General features: G+C 45.0%; 1 protein-coding gene across 2 annotated transcripts in view; it reads left to right on the top strand.

The window, feature by feature from the left end:
• Positions 1 to 18,854, top strand: part of LOC138581037 (sulfotransferase 1B1-like) — a 257,455-nt gene extending 238,601 nt beyond the window's left edge. The window contains exon 9 of one of the 2 annotated variants that reach the window (XM_069652062.1): positions 17,246 to 18,854. In XM_069652062.1, the coding sequence (XP_069508163.1) occupies positions 17,246 to 17,358 (113 nt within the window). In that variant the 3' untranslated portion in view covers positions 17,359 to 18,854. The remainder of the gene's footprint in view (positions 1 to 17,245) is intronic. The other variant, XM_069652061.1, reaches the window with a different exon arrangement.
• The last annotated feature ends 365 nt before the right edge of the window (positions 18,855 to 19,219 follow it).

The following is a 19,219-nucleotide window of genomic DNA, read 5'->3' as shown; positions in this document are numbered from 1 at the left end:
CTTAAAGTCGTCTTTGGGTTGTTGTTTTCTTCGTTACGAAGTTCTATGTTTTCGGATGGTAAATTTAAAGTGTCTGCTGTAACAGTGTTTCTTCTGGTATCTCCTGGGTCCTTTGTGAAGCCTGTTTCATTGCTAATCCGATTGGTTTTTAGGTGGAGAGATATTGTGCAATGTATGAGGTTTTGGGTCTTTTGGAGGTCATTTTGGGGTGTTCTGAAGTTTGGTTAGTGGTTCCAGGTGTTTAGTGACCTGGAGTCACTTTCCTTTCTTGTTCTGTTAGCCATTCCTGTTCGTTTAACTTTCTTGTAGTGGGGCATTGCTGTGCTTTTTGGGAGTGTGAGAGTATGCAGGCAGTATTGGGATAGAGGATCTTAAATCAGTCTTGGTGGATGAGTGATTATACGTGGTGAGGTCTGTTAACTACAGCAAGACAGTCTCTGTGGGAAGATCGTGATAAACTATCTGTGTGGCAAGCTACCAGACTTGACAGACTTTTAGCATGCAACAGCATTAAAGTAGCCGCTTTTAATTTACACTAGGGATCACAGGCCATGCTTGTAGCAAGTACAACGAATGCTCAAGCTCGACCAACATGACAAAGCAACCTTCCTGCAATTAGCGCAGGCACAGTTTTGTGCTGGATTTCCACAGCAAGTGCAGCTGACGTGTACATTTGCACATGTGTGTGAGGAAATGAATACTTCTCTGCAGGAGTATAGGGATTATGTGTGACAAAACTCAACCTCACATTACTACAAGACCAGCAGTAATCCCAATCATATACGTAAAAAAGACACATTCCGATGGCTATACCTCCTTTGCCTTTTGTGGTGACATGGGCTGAGGGCAGGTTACACTCCTAGGAGGGTAGTGAAGTGATCACAGTAGCAACCCAAACAGCAACAGTACCAAACCTCCAAAAACGCACCACTGTAAGAGAACACAGAAAATGCAGAATGCAGTGCATAGCATTCTAGAAATGTGTACAGTGGTGATCAGGAAAGCAATTGCAGTGATGTCACTTTAAAGAATATGTCTTGTTAAGGAAACATGCAAAAAGGGGATTGAAAGTCAATATGGTCCCAGAAAGTGGACTAGGGGGTCAGGGCCTCTCATGTACCCTGTTCTTGTTCTTCGGTGTTCAACAACATCAAACAGTTGCGTCGGCTCCGAGACTGGTCACTGTGTAGTTCAATACTGCATTGGAAGTGATGCGGATACAAAGGGCTCAACAATCTCGGGTCAGCAGTCAAGTCAATTCAAAATGATGTTACTACTTAGTCGCGGTGATGCATGACATGATGGCTTCCAGTGATTCAAGTCCAGCTTCTAGTCAGGTCGATGCAGTGCTCTAAGATGTGACAAGGGGACAGCTTCTCAAGCAGTGAGCCAGTGTTTGAACTAAGGCACTGATTAGCACAGATGTTGAGATGTGGGCTCAAGTTGGTTCAAAGATGTAGGGGAGCAGTTTGAAGTTGAAGACTACCAAAAGCAGCACCGCAGATCCCGTTGGCTTGAGGGGTGTCAAATATGGCTTGAAGCTTTACTAACAGGATTTCAGCTTCTCTTGACTGTATGGTTGCAGGGAGTCCCAATCCAGGGGCTCCAGGACAAGGTGAATCCTTCTTACTCTGCTCTTCCCAGTTCAGGGAGTTAGGCTGGCACCTGCCGGTGTTCTTTCACCTCCAGTGAGGAGCCTGGTTCCAGTGCAACTGTCAAAGTGGCAGGCCTTGATCCAAATAGAAATCATCCCCAATGTTTCCATGGGATGGTTAGGGGACAGAACTCTCTTTTGCCTTCAATGCACCTATCTTCAACTCTATGGCAGAGAACTTTGGAATGTACTGAACTCCGATTGGGGTTCTAGATATGTCTTTTTGGTGTATAGGAAAGAATCAAAGAAGTGTGAGACCTTTTCCATACAAAGGTAAACACTCACAGAGCACAGGACAAAAGCAAGCCTGCTGTAAGGGGTCTGATACCTGCCACTGTAACTGTATGTGACTTCTGCCTTCTTGCATCATACACTGAGTGCCTTATTCCGCAGGAAATGGTGGGGACCTAAATGAAAGAGGGCCCCACAGAAAAGCAAAACATTGAAACTCTTTCCATGATCTACTTCATTCTCTCTGGCTACCCTAACTGCCAAGCCCTTTAAAGTGAAACACCCTTTTGTGAGGCAGGCTTTGATTATGTAAATGCCTCTTTGAAAGCAGTGTCCCTAGGAGATCTGAGAGTGAGAGCTCCAGTGGCCTAAGCAGAGGCGTTACTTTTCCTCCCAGGGGATCAAAAGTAGACAACATGCTGGCTAGTGTCTCCCTGGGAGCAGTGTAGACAATCAGGCGGCCATGAATACATATTGCCCTCAGATAGCTGAACTGGGCTCAATGATTGACACTGGTTTGATATCAATTTGGTGTGGGTTTAACAATGTTTTTCTCTCATCAGTCACTCTACCGTAACAAGGTATAGCTTATTCTTAGAGTGTAGCTTGCGATGAGATTGATAAGGCAACAAATATTGCACCTTGGATCAGAGATGTAGAAATTACATTACAGCCCCTGTCTGCATGGACCTTAGGTCACAGCAGCTGTCAGGATACACGCATGACCTTTGAACCTGCTCTGTGCCATTAGCAGGTGCTGCAGTTGTCAGTGAAGTTGTATCACAATGAGCCTCCAATGAGGACCTGGAAAATCTGTAATCTAGCTGAAGGAACAAGTGCATTTTTAAAATGAAGCAGATTTATCTCATGTCAGGTCACCATTAAAATCAGGTGTTCCTTGCCTGGTGGTGGTCGGTTCGCTCTGCTTGGAAAATAGCATGGGTGTCTATCTGCTGGTTTTAGAGGTCAGTCATACTCGATTGGTCAGCATGTATAGTTGGTCTGCTATGACAGATAAATCATTTGAAACATGTGCTCTTCCCAGATTTTCTAAGTGGCTATGGTGATTAAGATGTGAGGAATGGTTTGCATGAATTACATCTCTATGGCTTTCTATGTTTCACCTACTGGTTGTAACACATGTAGGCAGAAAAGACTTTGAACTTTGAACAGCATCCATGAGTACTACCATGGTTTCTATGCATAGTGTGACACCACCATCACCATTTTGCAGGTAGTAGGCAAACAGCTAATCATGGTGAATGTATGGTTATGAAGTTAGTAATATCCGGTCATGGTAGATGATCAAGCTTTCAAAGCTAAAATACAGTATCATAATATTACAGTAATAATTTGTGTTCTCATCTCGTGCTTCATTCCTCCTTCGAAGCATTGTAAAACCAGGTGCCACATTTCAATGATACTGTATGGTTTTTAAATGTTTTTAAATTTGCTTTGGCTATTAAACAAGACTTAAGCAATAACAAGAAGAAGAAAAGAGAAGAAGAGAAAGAAGAAAAAAGAATTAAAATATTATATCAGCAAAATAGCTACCATTAAGATACATACAATATATAAAAGAATTATTATCTAATCGTTATACAATACAATTTGATAAAATACACAGTGGCAGTGTCTAAGAGCTGTATTAGATGAGTTACCAATTTACAAATTCATAATTTCTCTTATCGATAGGTTCAAGCATATCGAATCTAAGCAGCGCCGTTTTCCAGATTGAGTGTGCTGCTGATGTTATTATCACGGTTTCATCTTCGTATAAAGTGCTCCAAAATTGGTCATATTGGATATAATCTATATCATTGACCAATAGACCATAGCTTTTTTCATAATTTGTCAATAGTATTGAGCAGGATGTCAGAATATGGCAAAAAGTTTCAACTTCGCACCCACATAATCGGCAAGTGTGTTCCTCATATGTAGTTCTTGAAATCCACCTGTGTACCAGGTCCGGATGGTATCCCCATTTTAAATCAAATCCTAAGGCTTTTGGCAGGGCATTATACTGCTCGTTTAGGTTCATTGAAAGAACCAGAGCTATCCCTGAATGTTGGTTAAAATAAATACTAATTCCGGTTTTCAAGAGTGGAGACAGACTTAATTCAACAAACTATAGACTGCTGGCAATGATGGATGCATCGCAAAAGATGTTTGCATCCATATTGCTTAGCAAGCTGACTCTTTGGGCGCAGGCAAAGAATTGATACCTGCCTTTCAGACAGGTTTTAGAAAGGGACATTCCACTCTTATTAACTTGCACGCCATGCAATACCTGCTAACAGACTCTGCTCAGGAGAACAGTGTATATTGCTGTTTTGTGGACTGTAGCAAAAGTCCACAAAGCACTATGGTAACCGGGGAACACCCCTCCAACATGAGGGGATCCATACAAACATAATCAATGTGTAAGGTGTACCGGACATTAGACCAGGTGGGCATTGCTACCTTTGATTCTAAGTTTATTTTTGTGTATGGAAGATGTTCCAATTAATTGTGCCTTATGAATTGACACCAATTGCGTTCCCCAATACCCTGGTCGTTTCCCCCCAGATGTAGGTCCTTTGTATTGAGGTCCCCTGTCAACAATATTTGGCCAGTGGGGAATTCCTCATGCCAGATGTCAATAATGCAACATAATGTTTGTTGGATGCTCTTGGTCTGGGATTCAGGAAGTGGATCATAAACATTTAATATTAGCATTCAGCTTTTTGACTTTCGCGATTCTTGCAAGTGAGCAGCTAGTACTTAGGGAGAATTAATAAAGCTGGCATAGGACTCAAGCTGGAATCTTCTTCTTACCCCAATAGCAAGACCGCCACTAGGCCGGCCCAGTTTCGAGGGAGTTGCTGCCTTTACTCCTATTTGGTATCCATCTATATTGAAAGCATTGGATAGCCAAGTTTTCTGTAATAAATTAAAAAAACATTGGTAGATTAAATTGCGTCCACCCCCAAAGGATGTTGAAGAAAGGATCTATACCCTCTGGTGTTCCATGAGATCCACCTTAGATGTCCCTCAACGCCACTGGGTCAACAGGGATCTGGCATGATGTAATGCGGAGTTCAATAAAAAAAAGTATCTGTCCTTGATGTTTCAAATTGGCTTTGGCTCTGTCTCAGGTTGTTACCATCTGACCGAGCCAAAGGCAAGTAAGACATGCCCCAGGTATTTATCGGGTGTAATTGGGAAACAACCATATTCATTTCTGTGATTTTTGCCCTGCGGCAAGTTGTAAAAGTAAACCCCATCCGTTCTAGGAAGGGCAAGTTAGATTTTAGCAAAGCCACCATAAGGGGGAAGTGAATTCAATCACTGCCCAGTTCCACCGGCTGCCCATACTTGGTAGTTCAATTTTCAATATGTCTCGGGAAGTAATCATATCAGAAAACTTCATCCTACCCAGTTGCCCAGTAGATTAGTATGTTTGAGGAATGGACTAAGCTCTGTGGGATTTGTTTCCTCCATAATAATCCATTTGCCTGATGCCAAAATATTTTGATTCATGATATTGCAATCAGTAAACTTGTTCACAGAAGCATTTGGTTCAGTTTGTATTTCGTCCGTGTCTAAGAGGCTCCACTACTTATTAGCCACTGCTGCCATGTTTCGGACTTTGGCCTCTATGGGTTGCACCACTAAAGAGTTCTTACACTCGATTGGGTCCTCCAAGCCATATGTCTCTTCCTCTTCTGTGATTATTTGTTCATACCGAAGTTCAAGAGGAGGAAGAGTTGCCAATTTTTGCAACTGGCAGCCTATGGGGCCCTGTAGATGTACTTGATGCTGGGACCCATCCAACAATGTATTGGTGACTGTCCGCTTTGCTTTTACTAAAGGTGCGTTTGTTTTTGTAGATTTTATGCCCGGCTCGAGCAATTTCACCCACCTGCCCCTACTGTCATGAAATGCTATTTTTCCCCTTAGCTTTGTTTGTGTTGGCACTTGTTATGGGCATGCAAGACAGTCCAGAGGTGGATGTAACTGCTCTTGGGACCGGAGGGATACGTATCTCTTCATAGTCATACTCAGTTTCCACCTCCAATATTTCATTCCTACAGGTTCTTGTCCCCTTTACCCCACTCTCCGTATAATTTCCCTTTGTTGGACCTGGGTATGCCAAAACTCTGGTTTTGCTGGAATTTGCCAGTATAGCATCTACCATTTTTCCCAAGGTGGCTTTGACCTCTAACTGGTCCTGCGCAGGTGTGGCCAGAAGGTTGGTCATTATGTCCAGCTTGCTTATTGTTAGCTCTGTATTGGTATTCTTTTTTCTTTGCTACTACAATGAACAAAGGCCATAGTACTGAGTCTGTGTCAGTAAGGTCAAGACCCTTGCTTGTGATTCATGCCACGTAGTGAAGAATATTATTCTTCCTACCAATGTGACCCTCTGAATGGTTAACTACGCATACAGACGGACCAATTAATCAGAAGATGGATCCCACGAGACAGCATGCTACAAGGAGGAAACAAAAAGGCACTGTTAATTAACTATGCCTAACAAGAGTAATTACAGGGCATCAGTAAACGTTCTGACCTGTACTGGTTGTTGTTAGATCCTTCCCCAAAATCAGACTGAAGTACAGGCAATCAGGTGTTGGAAAAAGGCCTAAACAAGTAGGAGAAAACACAGGAATGAAACACTAACCAGGGACTTGTGAGATATAGGGAAATAATAAGACTTAGGGCCTCATTACAACCCTGGCGTTAAGGGGTTAACAGCGCCGTAAAAGGCTGCTGCGCCGTTAAACCCTTAACGCCCGATTCACACTTTAACGCCTGCTTTTTGCAGGCGTTAAAGTCCAACCCGCTAAGGGACCTTGGTGCTAATTACGGCACCGTAATTTACGGTGCCGTAATTAGCGCCTTCCCCATTCCCATTGAGCCCTATGGGCCAAAAATAGGAATAGGGAAGGGGCCATGGTGAATGGGGATTTACCGCCCCACCAACCTTGGAATGGGGCGGTAAATCCGCCATCCACCATGGCGGAATCCGGCATGGACCATGGTGCTAATAGCACCATGGTCCAACGCCAGGCCTTGTAATGAGGGCCTTAATCTTACCACGTGAAATCCACTTAACGAATGTTGTTCTACCCCGATAGGAGTTGAGACCAGATGGCTCTCACATGGGGAAGCTGCGACTGCTGATTTTCCAAAGCAGACAAAATGATGTGCAACTTATAACAAGGATATCCCGCGGTGCGCGTGTTTGCATCCTCACTGTCAAAAAGGTCTAATCCCTCGCTGCGCGTGTTCGCGTCCTACTGTCCAAAGGGTCTATGACAGATAGAAACCTGCAGATTGCTGCAGGCATAAGGAGTTCCAAACTTCAGTGAAGCTTGCTGGGAGCCGACAGCCCGCAGAAAGTATGGTGATCACTCCAGGCTACACAAGGGAAGCACGTCAACCAAAACAAGAGGGCTAATGAAAGCAGGTCGAATATCCAAACCGGGTCAATATCCGTGAGTTCTAGAAAGGCCAATACCAAATCCGACAAGGGTAAAGCAAAGGGAGAACCAGAAGGCAAAAATGAATACGGCAACAAGATGAAGGAACCAGGACAAAACAAGGCGCACTGGATTTGTTCAGAAGCAACGCCTCGGACTGACGTTGGAACTGATAAGGACGACATCACATGACTGCCTGGGACTGGCCCCACTGTCTCCTGTGCAACCGCCACCGGTCCAGAACACATCTTTCTCTGCACAATGTTCTTAAAGAGATAGCGCGTCTGCGATTAAAGTCTATAACCCGGACCCTTTTTACATTGTTAGTAGTCTTTGGAGCATGCCGGAGGTTAGAAAGTATGTGTCTCCGACCCCAAATTGTGACAGTACCCTCCTGCAAAGGAGGCCCCCGCCGGGAAGCCCAGAACTTGGCAACAAGACGGGGAGCATGAATGTTCCCAATTGGTTCCCAGGTCCTGTCTTCCGGATCGTAACCTTTCCAATCCACTAGATACATTCTAACACCCTGGGTGACTTTAGTGTCTAGGATCAGGTTGACCTCAAACTCATCCTCCCCCTGAACCAAAACTGGGGTTGGACGTGAGAGGATTCTAGTTTCTGGATGAAATGGTTTGAGAAGGGAGACATGAAATACCGGATGTACTTTCCATTTTTCGGGAAGTTCCACATGAACAACCACTGGATTGATGATGGATAGAATGACAAACAGCCCCAAATAACTAGGGAGCAACGCCTTACAACCAGGCAGGTGAACGTTTTTAGTAGACAACCAGACCTTGGAGCCGACCTCATACAATGGCGAAGAAGAGCGATGTTTGTCTGCATAGCATTCAGTGCATTCCTGAGCTTCAAGAAGATGCTGTTTGATTTCTTTACGGACATCAAGAACATTGATCACACAGGACCTGCCTGCCGGGCTGTTACTTGGCAAGAAAGAGGCAAAGACCTAGGATGTCTTCCAAAGAGCACAAAGAAAGGTGATGAACGAGTCGTAGTGTGAAACTAGTTATTATACGCAAACTCTGCCATGGGTAAAACAGAAAGCCAAGACTTTTGATATTGTAAGTTAAGACATCTTAAATATTGTTGCATGGTTGAGTTGAAATGTTCGATTTGGCCATCGGCTTGAGGATGGTAGGCACTGGAAAACCGATCCTCTATGCCAAAGGAAATGGTGAGAGAGCGCCAGAAGCGAGAAGTAAATTGAGAACCCCTATCCATTACTATTACAGATGGAAAACGAAAGAGTCAAAAAATGTTTTTTATAAAAAGATCCGCTAGGACAGGAGCGCAGGGAAGTCCATGACAGGGAACAAACAAAGCTAGATTTGTGAGATAGTCAACGACTACCCAAATAGTGTTGTAACTGTCCACCACTGGCAGCTCTACCACAAATTCCATGGATATCATGGACCATGGGTGGTCTGGAATAGGCAGAGGTTGCAGCAATCCAACGGGTTTGGAGGAAAGACTTTTGCATTGTGCACAAACCGCACAAGCAGATACGTAGTTGGAGACATCTTTAGACATTGTGGGGCACCAAGACCAGCGTTGTAAAAGATCCAGTGTCTTTTTTATACCCGGATGTGCTGCAATCACGGAGTCATGACACCATTTAATAGCTTTGTTTTGTGTTGTATGATTCGGTAGAAACAATCGGCCTTGTGTATAAGGTATAGACTGTACTATATCCAATTTGTATGTCTGGATCGCTGATGGAACAGATTTCACCCAGTCCTGAAGATCACCCCGGAGGGTGGGTTGTAAGGTGCAACTACAGATGACTTGATGCGGAAGCAGTAAAGGCTCATTGGTTCTACTAGGGAGAGCGTCAATGTACATACGAGATAGAGCATCTGCTTTTGTATGCAAAGAACCGGGACGATAAGTTATGACAAAGTTAAACATGGACAAGAACTCATACCATCTTACGTGACGTGCCCTAGTACATTTAATGGACTGTAATGCCAGGAGATTCTGGTGATCCGTATAAATTAGGTCTGGATGTGCAGTGCCCAACAAATGGTGTCGCCAGGTGAGAAAAGCATCCCTAACCACCAAAAGTTCTCTCTCTGTGATCGTATAATTGCATTCATAGGAGGATAGCTTTATTGAATGGTAAGGGACCGGATGTAGACCGCTTGCATCAGGACACTCCTGTGAGAGAATGGCCCCAAGAGCAATATTAGAAGCATCCGCCTCCACAATAAACAGAAGCTTTGGGTTCAGATGTTGTAGAACTGGGGCAGTTGTGAATGCAGCCCCAAGTGCAGCAAAGGCCACATCAGCCTCGCTATTCCATAGAAAAGCCTTTTTACTGCTGGTAAGAGCTGTTAGTGGAGTGGCTATGGCCGAAAAAATTGCGAATGAATCGCCTATAAAAGTTGGCGAAACCCAGAAAGGATTGGAGGGCCTTCAGAGATGTCGGGATGGGCCACTCCAATACAGCTTTCACCTTGTTGTTACTCATCTGAACCCCTTTAATGGTGATCTCATAACCTAGAAACTCCACTTTCGAGACATTGGGCCTCATTACCGGGCTGTACGTAGCCATGGTGCTATTAACATCATGGCTGCCTCCAAACCGGGCTCCAATACCGGGTTCCTTCAATGGGGAATTACCGGGTCATTCCAACATTGGAGGACCCGGTAATTCCTCCTTGAAGGAACCATTCCCCATTCCTATTTGAGCGCACACATGGCTCAATGGGAATGGGGAGGGAGGTAATAACAGGCACATTACGAATGGCCCATTTTTAGCTCCCTCTTCCCCCCGCGGGACCCGGAAAGTACGTCTGGTTTTACCAGATGTCTGGTCCGGGTCCCGCAAAGGGAACCTCGTGATCGGCGCTCACGTAATGAAGGGTGCCGGTCCTCTGAATGAGCATTACCCGACAATGGGATTCCGGTCATTGACGGGCTCTCCCCGTTTCCCTGCTTTGTGACCAGTTTCTTGGTACATGACTTCAGAATATGCTCTAAGGAGCCACAATAGAAGCAAAGGTTGTTCCTCTTCCGGTTCTCTCATTCGCCAGGTGACAATGGTCCTCGTGATGCAGCCCCTATTTGCATGGGTTTAGGACTTTGAGCACTAGGTGAGGGAGTACTCAGGGAAACAGGAGGGGGACCTCTTCTTTCGCCCCAACACTCAGCTTTTCGAGAATCGATCTGCAATACCAAGTCTAGCAATTCAGGAAACGAGGTGGGAACCACAGGTACTAGAGCAAGAGTGTCCTTCAATGCATCGGACAATCCTTTATACAACAGTCTCTTCTTGTCATCAGGCCACCCTGTTTCTGCCGCTATGACAGATAGAAACCTGCAGACTGCACCAGGCGTAAGGAGTTCCAAACTTCAGTGAAGCTGGCTAGGAGCTGACAGACCGCAGAAAGTATGGTGATCACTCAAGGCTACACAGGGGAAGCACGTCAACCAAAACAAGAGGGCGATGCAAAGCAAGTTGAATATCCAAACCGGGTCAATATACGTGAGTTCAAGAAAGGCCAATACCAAATCCAACAAGGGTTAAGCAAAGGGAGAACCAGAAGGCAAAAATGAATACGGCAACAAGACGAACGAACCAGGAAAAAACAAGGCGCACTGGATTCGTTCAGAAGCAACGCCTCGGACTGACGTTGGAACTGATAAGGACGACATCACATGACCGCCTGGGACTGGCCCCAACGTAACGGACGCCACTGTCTCCAGGACAACCGCCACCATTCCAGAACACGCCTTCCTCTGCACAATGTTCTTAAAGAGTCTATATCCCAGCCCCTTTTTACGTTGTTCGTAGTCTTTGGAGCATGTCGGAGGTTAGAAAGTACGTGTCTCCAAACCCCAATTGTGACAATCTGTCAGCACACTTACACTCTCTGTATATATCTTGGAAATAATTTGAAAAGCTCCCCCCTGAATCTCATCAGTGCCTCTCTCAAACTGTTTGCTAACAGGATTCCGATCTGTTTTTATCTTAATTTTATGTACAGTATAAATCCTAGCAATTGCTTTGCTTTCTCTCAGAAATCTACACTATACCTTTTCTGTGTGTCCTTTTCACCTCTACTACAAAACAGAACCATATGTTGCTTGTTCAACAAGGAGTGATAATCACTCTTAAGTCCTTTTAGTGATTGCACCAGTGGGCGAAGTGTACAAAAAGAAGTATGGAACAATGTTCCATGCTGGCCTGCCGTTGCTCCCCGCAAACCCCATCCCCATGCCCCCTCCAACACGCAATAAAAATCCCATAAATGGGTCCCACCATTTCCTCCATTCCACCCCCACCACTGAGTAAAGGCTGAAAGAAACACAAGTAAGGAAAATGCTAAATGCATTTTTAACAACCCCATTACCTTTATTCATTGTCCCTCACAGCATGCAGTGTAACGCACCCTCCCGTTTTATTATCACCCACTATATGCACCTCTTTGTGCTAAAGATTAAACCCATCCCTCCCACCTACCCTTTAACTGCACATACAGCTGTGCATGCACTATTTTCACGTTAAGTGCAAAAATGCAAGAGAAACATTCTGATTACTGCAGGGGCAGGGCTATGATTGGGCTTGGGAATGGGCCTTGCCCCAAGCAGTCCACTGAAAAAATAACAGCAACCCAGCAGTTCTATGATAGCTTACTGTAATGTGAGGATGGAGCTGATCCAACAGGTCGCCCCCAGTAAGACGAAGGCAAAAAAATAAATGCGTCTGCTGCTTAAGGGAGCATTGTTCCCCTTGCAACGTGACCCCCGACGAAGTGCACTGAAGTACAAGTTTCAGCTTCTTCCTACACTTTTATTTTAAAACAAAACCATCCTGGAATGGTTTCATTTAAAATAAAAGCATAGGAATGATAAAACATAATTTAAAAAAAGTAGACGAGCGCTATTACCACCGCTACAACTTCCTTTCATTGCAGGACGTTTTTTCGTGGGTTTTTATACTGTGAATTTGTTTAATGAAAAAAACTCATCTAATTTCTTAGGGGTGTAAGAATAATATATATTTGGGGTGTGGGTGTTCGGGAACATATACAAATTAAAAGTGGATGGGAGGTTTCGAAAAATCTGTGGTAAAAAACCTCACGAAAAAACATCAGGCGATTATATGACATAGAACCCTCCCACCTACCCACTTCGGCCACTTTCGATGCACTCTAACCATCCATGTACTCCTTTGAATTAAATTTCTTGCTCGTAGCCTTCCTTTTCTTGTACTCCATCTCTGAACTGGAGAGACACGTTTTAAATTTCAAATTTCGCATGTACCCCCTGAAAAAACCTTCAGGAGTACCAAACCTTCATGTAAACTGCTTATGCATAACGTGCAATGCTACTGTCATATTACTCCCTGAGACCTCCAGGAATTTCACTGCCACCTCATTCACCTTCGCATGACAGGACAGTAATCCCTTGACTATCATTTCCTTTTTATACACCATTAACATTAAATCACACAGAAACAGGCACACACAATGTTTTTTTCTACTGAAAGAGCACACTCAAGGTTGGGTTTCTGCAATTTAATTGCCTTCCCTGTGCTTTCCCATTGTGCCAGTGAGCATTACTCTTGTCACATGTTAGCTGATTGTTAAAGTTTGTTTTTTAAGTGTTTGTTGAGCTACCAAGTTGCCAACCGTTTTGTTTACCTCTTTGGAACGGACATACAATTGTTCACATTACTCACTCTTCCATTTAGTACATCTTAAATTGCCTTTCACATTTTCAATCAAACTATTCTTGTTACCCTTCTGTTCACCAGATCAAAAAATATTGAATACATTCTGTCTCTGTATAATAAGAGTTCATGCCCAGGTGTGTAGCTCACAAGTTAAGCATTCTCCCCTCACATTGAACTGGCCTGCACTTCACTAGTTTAAATCCTAAATCAGGGTAGACTCAGGCCTTCATCCCTAAAATGTAGATAGAGTGGCCAGAGTGAGTGTCTTGTGTGCTGTCCGGAATACACAAACAGCTCCTCACAGACCTACCATTACAACCGTTAATGACTGTCTCTTTCCCCTGGATGGTGATTTGGTGCTCAATTGCTTTGCACTCTTTGGATTCCTGGCTCTACAATCCATTGCTACAACCTTTGGCGTCCTACACCGGCATTAAAGCCGGGACAACAGCACGGCAGCGTGCGCGGCAGGAGTGAGGCAGAGTGTGTGGTGTCTGCGGGTCTGAGGGTCTGTTGTCCTGTATACTAGGTAAGAGCGCAATTATTTCAGTATTCTGTATTATTGACACTGTTTGCTTGATAAGAAAAAATGAAGTCTTCCGCTCCAAAAAAGTATGTCTTGTGTAGCGCTAACAATTGCATGAACAAGCGATAAAGGAGCCTGGCTCGGATGAATAGCAAACAGAATTTATTTACGAATAAGGCTAGAGTAGAAGACCATACCGGGATGCCTATGTATGAGACCATTTTCAGTTTAGGAATAAATTGCACAGCCCCTAATACCGAGTGCGAACCAGAACATAAAGCATACTCAATGTAAACTGTATAAGACACTCTCCTCATGAGCCCCCCATCCCCCCAATCAAAAAGGGTGAAACAAGTGTAGAGAGTACACACTGAAGGTTTTGAAAGCAAATAAAGAATTTACATGTGAAATTTACAAATAGAGTATTTGGACCCTTTTTAGGCTCTCACCAAGAAAAGTTATATTTGATGATCAGTTTGGCTCAAAGAGGACTATACCAACTCTCAGAAACTGCGAACCAGAACAGTTAAGACCCCCTTGGAACGCTAATGCTGGGATACACTCCTCCTTGTTCACCTTGGACAATAACAACTTGTTATTAAATATGGTCATAGAACTTAGACACTCACTAGGAGGTAGCAACACCCTCCCACAGAGCAGACCTGAGGAAAATATCCCAGTTTCTTGTTCGGACGGTGGCGTCCAATGATCTCTGTCTTCATGCCAGTAAGACCGAGATCATTGGAGGAGCACCAGGACTGAATAACAGATTGGCAGTCAGGGATGATAGAGGAGGAAGAGGGGAGCTTGAAGAAGAATTGTTTGTCATCTGCGTAACACTGGAAATGAGGGGAGAAGGCAGATATCAGGTGAGCAATAGGTTCAAGGTAGATAGAGAGAGTGGTGGCAAAGGAGAAGGAGCCCAGGTGCGCTCTGGGAGGGTCGGTCAGGGAGGAAGGAGGTCAACTGGTCCGGTTTCCAGTCTGACATACTTAGAGTATCTTGGAGCCGCTTTATGAGGATAGAATGGTTGACTGTGTCAAAGGTGGAAGAGAGATGAAGGAGAATGAGAACAACAGGTGAGTTAGAGTCATGATTTGCAAGTTTTCCTCACTGGTGTTCAAGTGAGAAGGTCTCAAGCCACTGGTTGCTCGGAATCCTGATTGATGGTTGTGTAAACAACCAACAAGCTCAGTGTGTTCGGTCAACTGGGGTAAGACCAACCTCTCCTCCAGGAGTTTCCCAAGGAAGAGTGTAGTAGAGATAGGGTGTTAGTTGGCCGTACACAAGGGGCCTGCTGGAGGCTTTTTTAGGAGGGGGTGCACAAGAGAGTGCTTGAGAGAAGAAGGGAATGAGCCACATGCTAAGGAGTGGTTTCAGAAGTCAACAAGAGCTGGAGCGAGGGGGGAGATGTTGTTCTTAATGGTTCTTGAAGAACAGGGGAAAACCTGATTGAATGACACCTTCATAGAATGGACTACTCTAGAGATTTCATCTGTTGTGATAGGTATGAAGGAGGAGAGAGTGGGTAGGGGTGAAAGAGACGCCAAGGGAGGCAAGTGGACAGGGTGACGAATAGAGGAAGATGAAGACGAGAGAGAGGTCAGAATGTCATGAGTTTTAGAGGTGAAATGGGAGGCCGATGCAGTACAGAGGACCTGATAGGGAAGAGGCAAGGTGGAGACTGCAGATGGATTGGCTAGTTCCTTGCAGATTTTCAAGAGTTCAGTCGTGTTGTTAGAGGCTCCAGAGATATGGGCCTGGATGTGGGCGCTCTTCTTGGAGTGGATAGAGAGATTGAATTGCCTTTGGAGTAGGCAACAAGACATTTTGTCAGAGAAGGAGCCTGTGGTCTGACACTTCCATTCAGGAACTATGCACTTGCGTTTCAGAGCCGCTGGATCAGAGTTTTACCAGCTGTTACGCTTGGAGGCAGGTTTTAGGCGGATTCTCATGACAGGGGCAAGAATGTCAAGTTGTTAATGATAGCAAGATGAAGACTGGCAAGGACAGAGTCAGTGGGAGAGTCAGGTGGAGGGCAAGGAGGATGGATGAAGGTGGAGGCAAACGCAGCAGCTGACACTCAATTCATCAGTGGGATCACCATGAAGGGGGCTGGAGCTGCTGATGGAGGCTTGGTCAGGGGGCCGAAGGTCTCAGATTAGAAGAGAGGAGAGAGTGGTCAGACCAGTAGAGAGGGGTAATGAGAGGATTGGAGAACGGAGGATCAGCAGGGATGAAGGCATTAACGGTGTGTCTGGCAGAGTGGGTAGGGCCAGAGGGGAGAATAGTGCAGGAGAGAGAGGTACGGAAGTCACGGAAAAGTGAAGAAACAGTGGAGTCAAGTGGATGTTGAAGTCTCCAAGGAGGAGGAGTTATGGGGTAGAGGTCAGAAAAGAGGAGGTGAAGGCTGCCTATTCCGAGCGGAAGATGGACACAGGGCCAGGGGGGCTATAGATGATGGCAATGGTGAGAGAGAGAGAGTCAGAGAGACACCAAGCTTGCAGGCAAGACTTTCAAATGAGGAGTAGTGCTGGGTGGGTATGAGAGAGGTAGGCACGCACTCAGCGAAGATCAGGGCTACTCCAACCACCAGATCGGTTGGAGAGGATCTTGTAGCCATCAGGGAGAAGGGAGTCAAAAGCAGTTACTGAGCTGACATTGAACAACGTCTCGGTGAGAGCGAGGACGTTGAGATCAAAGCCTTCAAGAAGGAGACAGATGTCAGAAGAATGTTTGACAGCAGCTCGAGCATTCAGAGTGGCTAAGTGTAGCCTATGACCACCTTTGAAGGTTTTCCGAGGAGGGGTACAGGGAGGATGTAGCCATGTCGACGGTGGTGAAGGAGGTACAAAGAGAGAGGAAGGAGGGGTAGCAAAAGAACTGTAGGGAGTTGATGAGGGCCAGCAGGTGCTGTTCACAGAGAAAAATGCTTGGAGCATCTCTGAGATGCCCTTGGATTCAATGGCAAAAAGTAAGGTGAAAACAATTAAGGAAGCAAGCAAACGGTATTTTAATGGTAAGGAGTTGATGAAAGGCCAATGATATGCACTGTATAGAGGGAGGTCAATGAAAGTGAATCATTTATGTAGGTCATATCACAACAGTGGGACAAGAATAAAAGAGAGAAATGCCGCTTTCATGGAAGCTGGTCGCTGGTGGAAATTCAGTTGAAAGCGAATCATATCAAAAGTGATGCTGGCGATGCATGCCTCAGTGGGGCGCTTTAGCACGATGTTTGGCAAGAGTGTATGGTTGAGAGTAGGCGCAATTGCAGAGGCAGCAATCTAGAAGAACAATGCCAATTGAGTAGCTGCAGAGTTGATGAGGTTAGTAGGGGTCCAATGTTAAGAGTACTGATTTGCGCAGTGGTGTTCGGAAGCATAACATCAGTACTTTTCAAAATCATTCTCTGGGTTGAGTGATTTGTATGTATGTAAGTGGTTTCGTTTTTTGGTTTGTGTCACATGCACACATCTTCTACCACTGACCCATACATTGGCAATCTTTGCCACATATTTGTAAGTCCCTGGTTACAAGTCTATAGATGCCATGAACAATGCCTCTTTGCGTAACCTATGCCGCCATAAGCTAGTAGAACATCACCCAAAGTTTGCTTTACTTTCTTGTCGAAGTGTTGACCACGCTATCTTGTCTGTTTACAGGCGTCGCTGGAGATTGGAAGAACTATTTCACTGTGGCCCAGAATGAGCGATTTGATGAGGACTATGCGAGGCAGATGTCGGGGAGCACCCTTCACTTCTGCACAGAGGACTGAGCACCTTCTCTGCACCCTGCCCATGGACTGGGATCTATGGGCCGTTTGCTGCTTCGTCCTCAGCTCAGTAGGGATGCTCAGGATCTCTTCGGTAGTGTCTACCTGTGTTCAGAATCTGGGGCCTCGATGCAGGCTGGTGAACCTCTTTCCACAAGTCTCCTCCACAATATCTCCTGCTTGTCTCGCTATCCAGTAGTCTGAAGTGTTGAAAAGAGCCATCCACCGCCTGGTAATATGCTCAGCATTGTTAACATCTGCAGTGGCATGTTTAACCCAAAGATTTGATTTGCAGTCCATTATCGACCCCAATACTATCAGTGGCCACTTTTTGCTTAAATGACAGGCTGTGAGACGCAACATGCAAAATGATTTTAGTCATATAGGACAATATATATATATTTATGTATATGGTCTTCTGCAGAATTAACTTTCACCTCTCTCTTTCACTCTGCCATTGCGGGATGTCTGTTTCCACTAGAGTGGGGATGGGCTTTCTACTTTATGGGCATCTCTCAATCAACACTTTTTAGTTCATTCGGAAACAAATTAGGCGTGATGATGTTTCGACCTCTGCTTCCGCTAATGGGGAAAGTACCTAATCCCTGTATTGCCCCGTCCGGCCAGAGCTCTATATCACCAGAGTCCTCACCCCCTGGAATGCAATCAGGCCAGAGGTTACTTTAATCAGGATTACATACATCCTTTCAAAGTTGCATCCTAGCAAATGTTTCCTTCTAAAATAGTCTCCTGCCAAAGGTCTTTATTCTGCAAGGTTTGGATCGAAACAGTCCTGTCAGTGTCACATTTAACAGTAGTTGTCTCTCGTTATGGATGCATCACAAAAGAGCCACATCCAACCAGAGTGCCCTCCTGATACAGTGAAATCTCAACAGAGCATCATCCTGCCAGAGATCCATGCTAGGAAAGTGTTATCCTGCCAGAGACCATGATAGGAAGGTTTTATCCTGCCAGAGATCCATGCTAGGAAGGTTTTATCCTGCCAGAGATCCATGCTAGGAAAGTTTTACCCTGCCAGAGATCCATGCTATGAAGGTTTCATCCTGCCAGAGTTTCATCTCTCAGATGCCCATCTTGATTGTGCCCTACCTCACAATGTTTGCATTACATCAGAGATGCAGCCCCCACGTTCCATGGGTTTAATTGTGCTAGGGGGCATTAGACCAAGAGGGCACTGTGCCAGAGTACCATCCCTTCGTGGGCTTCACCTGCAAGATCCCAATTGGAGATTGCTCGATCTTGGCAAAGGTCTGTCATCACTAACAATATCTAATCACCACAGCTCATCCCTGGCGAGTCCAGTGACTGCCAGAGTTCCATCATCACCAGCATCAGTTATTGCCAACAGACTTCCATCTAGTTACAAAGGATTGGCGTGGGCTTTGTACTCCTGTTATATAACAATGATGTTACACACAGGGAAAGGAAGCCAGGAGTTGACTCAGCACAATAAAGTCTATATCATGAAAAAGTCTGAATCATTTTTGTAAATTCTTGACTCCTGTAGTACTAAAGTTGGGTAGCATGGCAAAGTTCAAGGTATGCCCCGCTGGAGGTTCTCAGGATGGTGTAGAAGTGCTCTCTCTCTAGCAGAGAGTATAGAAGCGCTGGTTGTGGGGTTGGTGTAGAAGCACTGCCTTAAGGGATGACATATGATTACTGGTCCTGGGAGATGCTGCAAAGGCATTGATCATAGTGGTTCTGCATGAGGGCAGGTTATAGGTCATGTGCTTATCTGGTGCAGTGTGAAACCAGTACCTGCCATGATAATTTACTGCAGGCAATGTGGAACTGACATAACACTATCCTATGTGCAAAGAAGAAACTGACATGGCAATTTGAT

This window comes from Ambystoma mexicanum, chromosome 3p, assembly GCF_040938575.1.
Source record: "Ambystoma mexicanum isolate Mex_15411 chromosome 3p, UKY_AmexF1_1, whole genome shotgun sequence".
In the NCBI taxonomy this organism is placed as follows: domain Eukaryota; kingdom Metazoa; phylum Chordata; class Amphibia; order Caudata; family Ambystomatidae; genus Ambystoma; species Ambystoma mexicanum.
The sequence above is the reverse complement of the archived record's forward strand: the minus strand, read 5'-3'. Positions and strand labels throughout refer to the sequence as shown.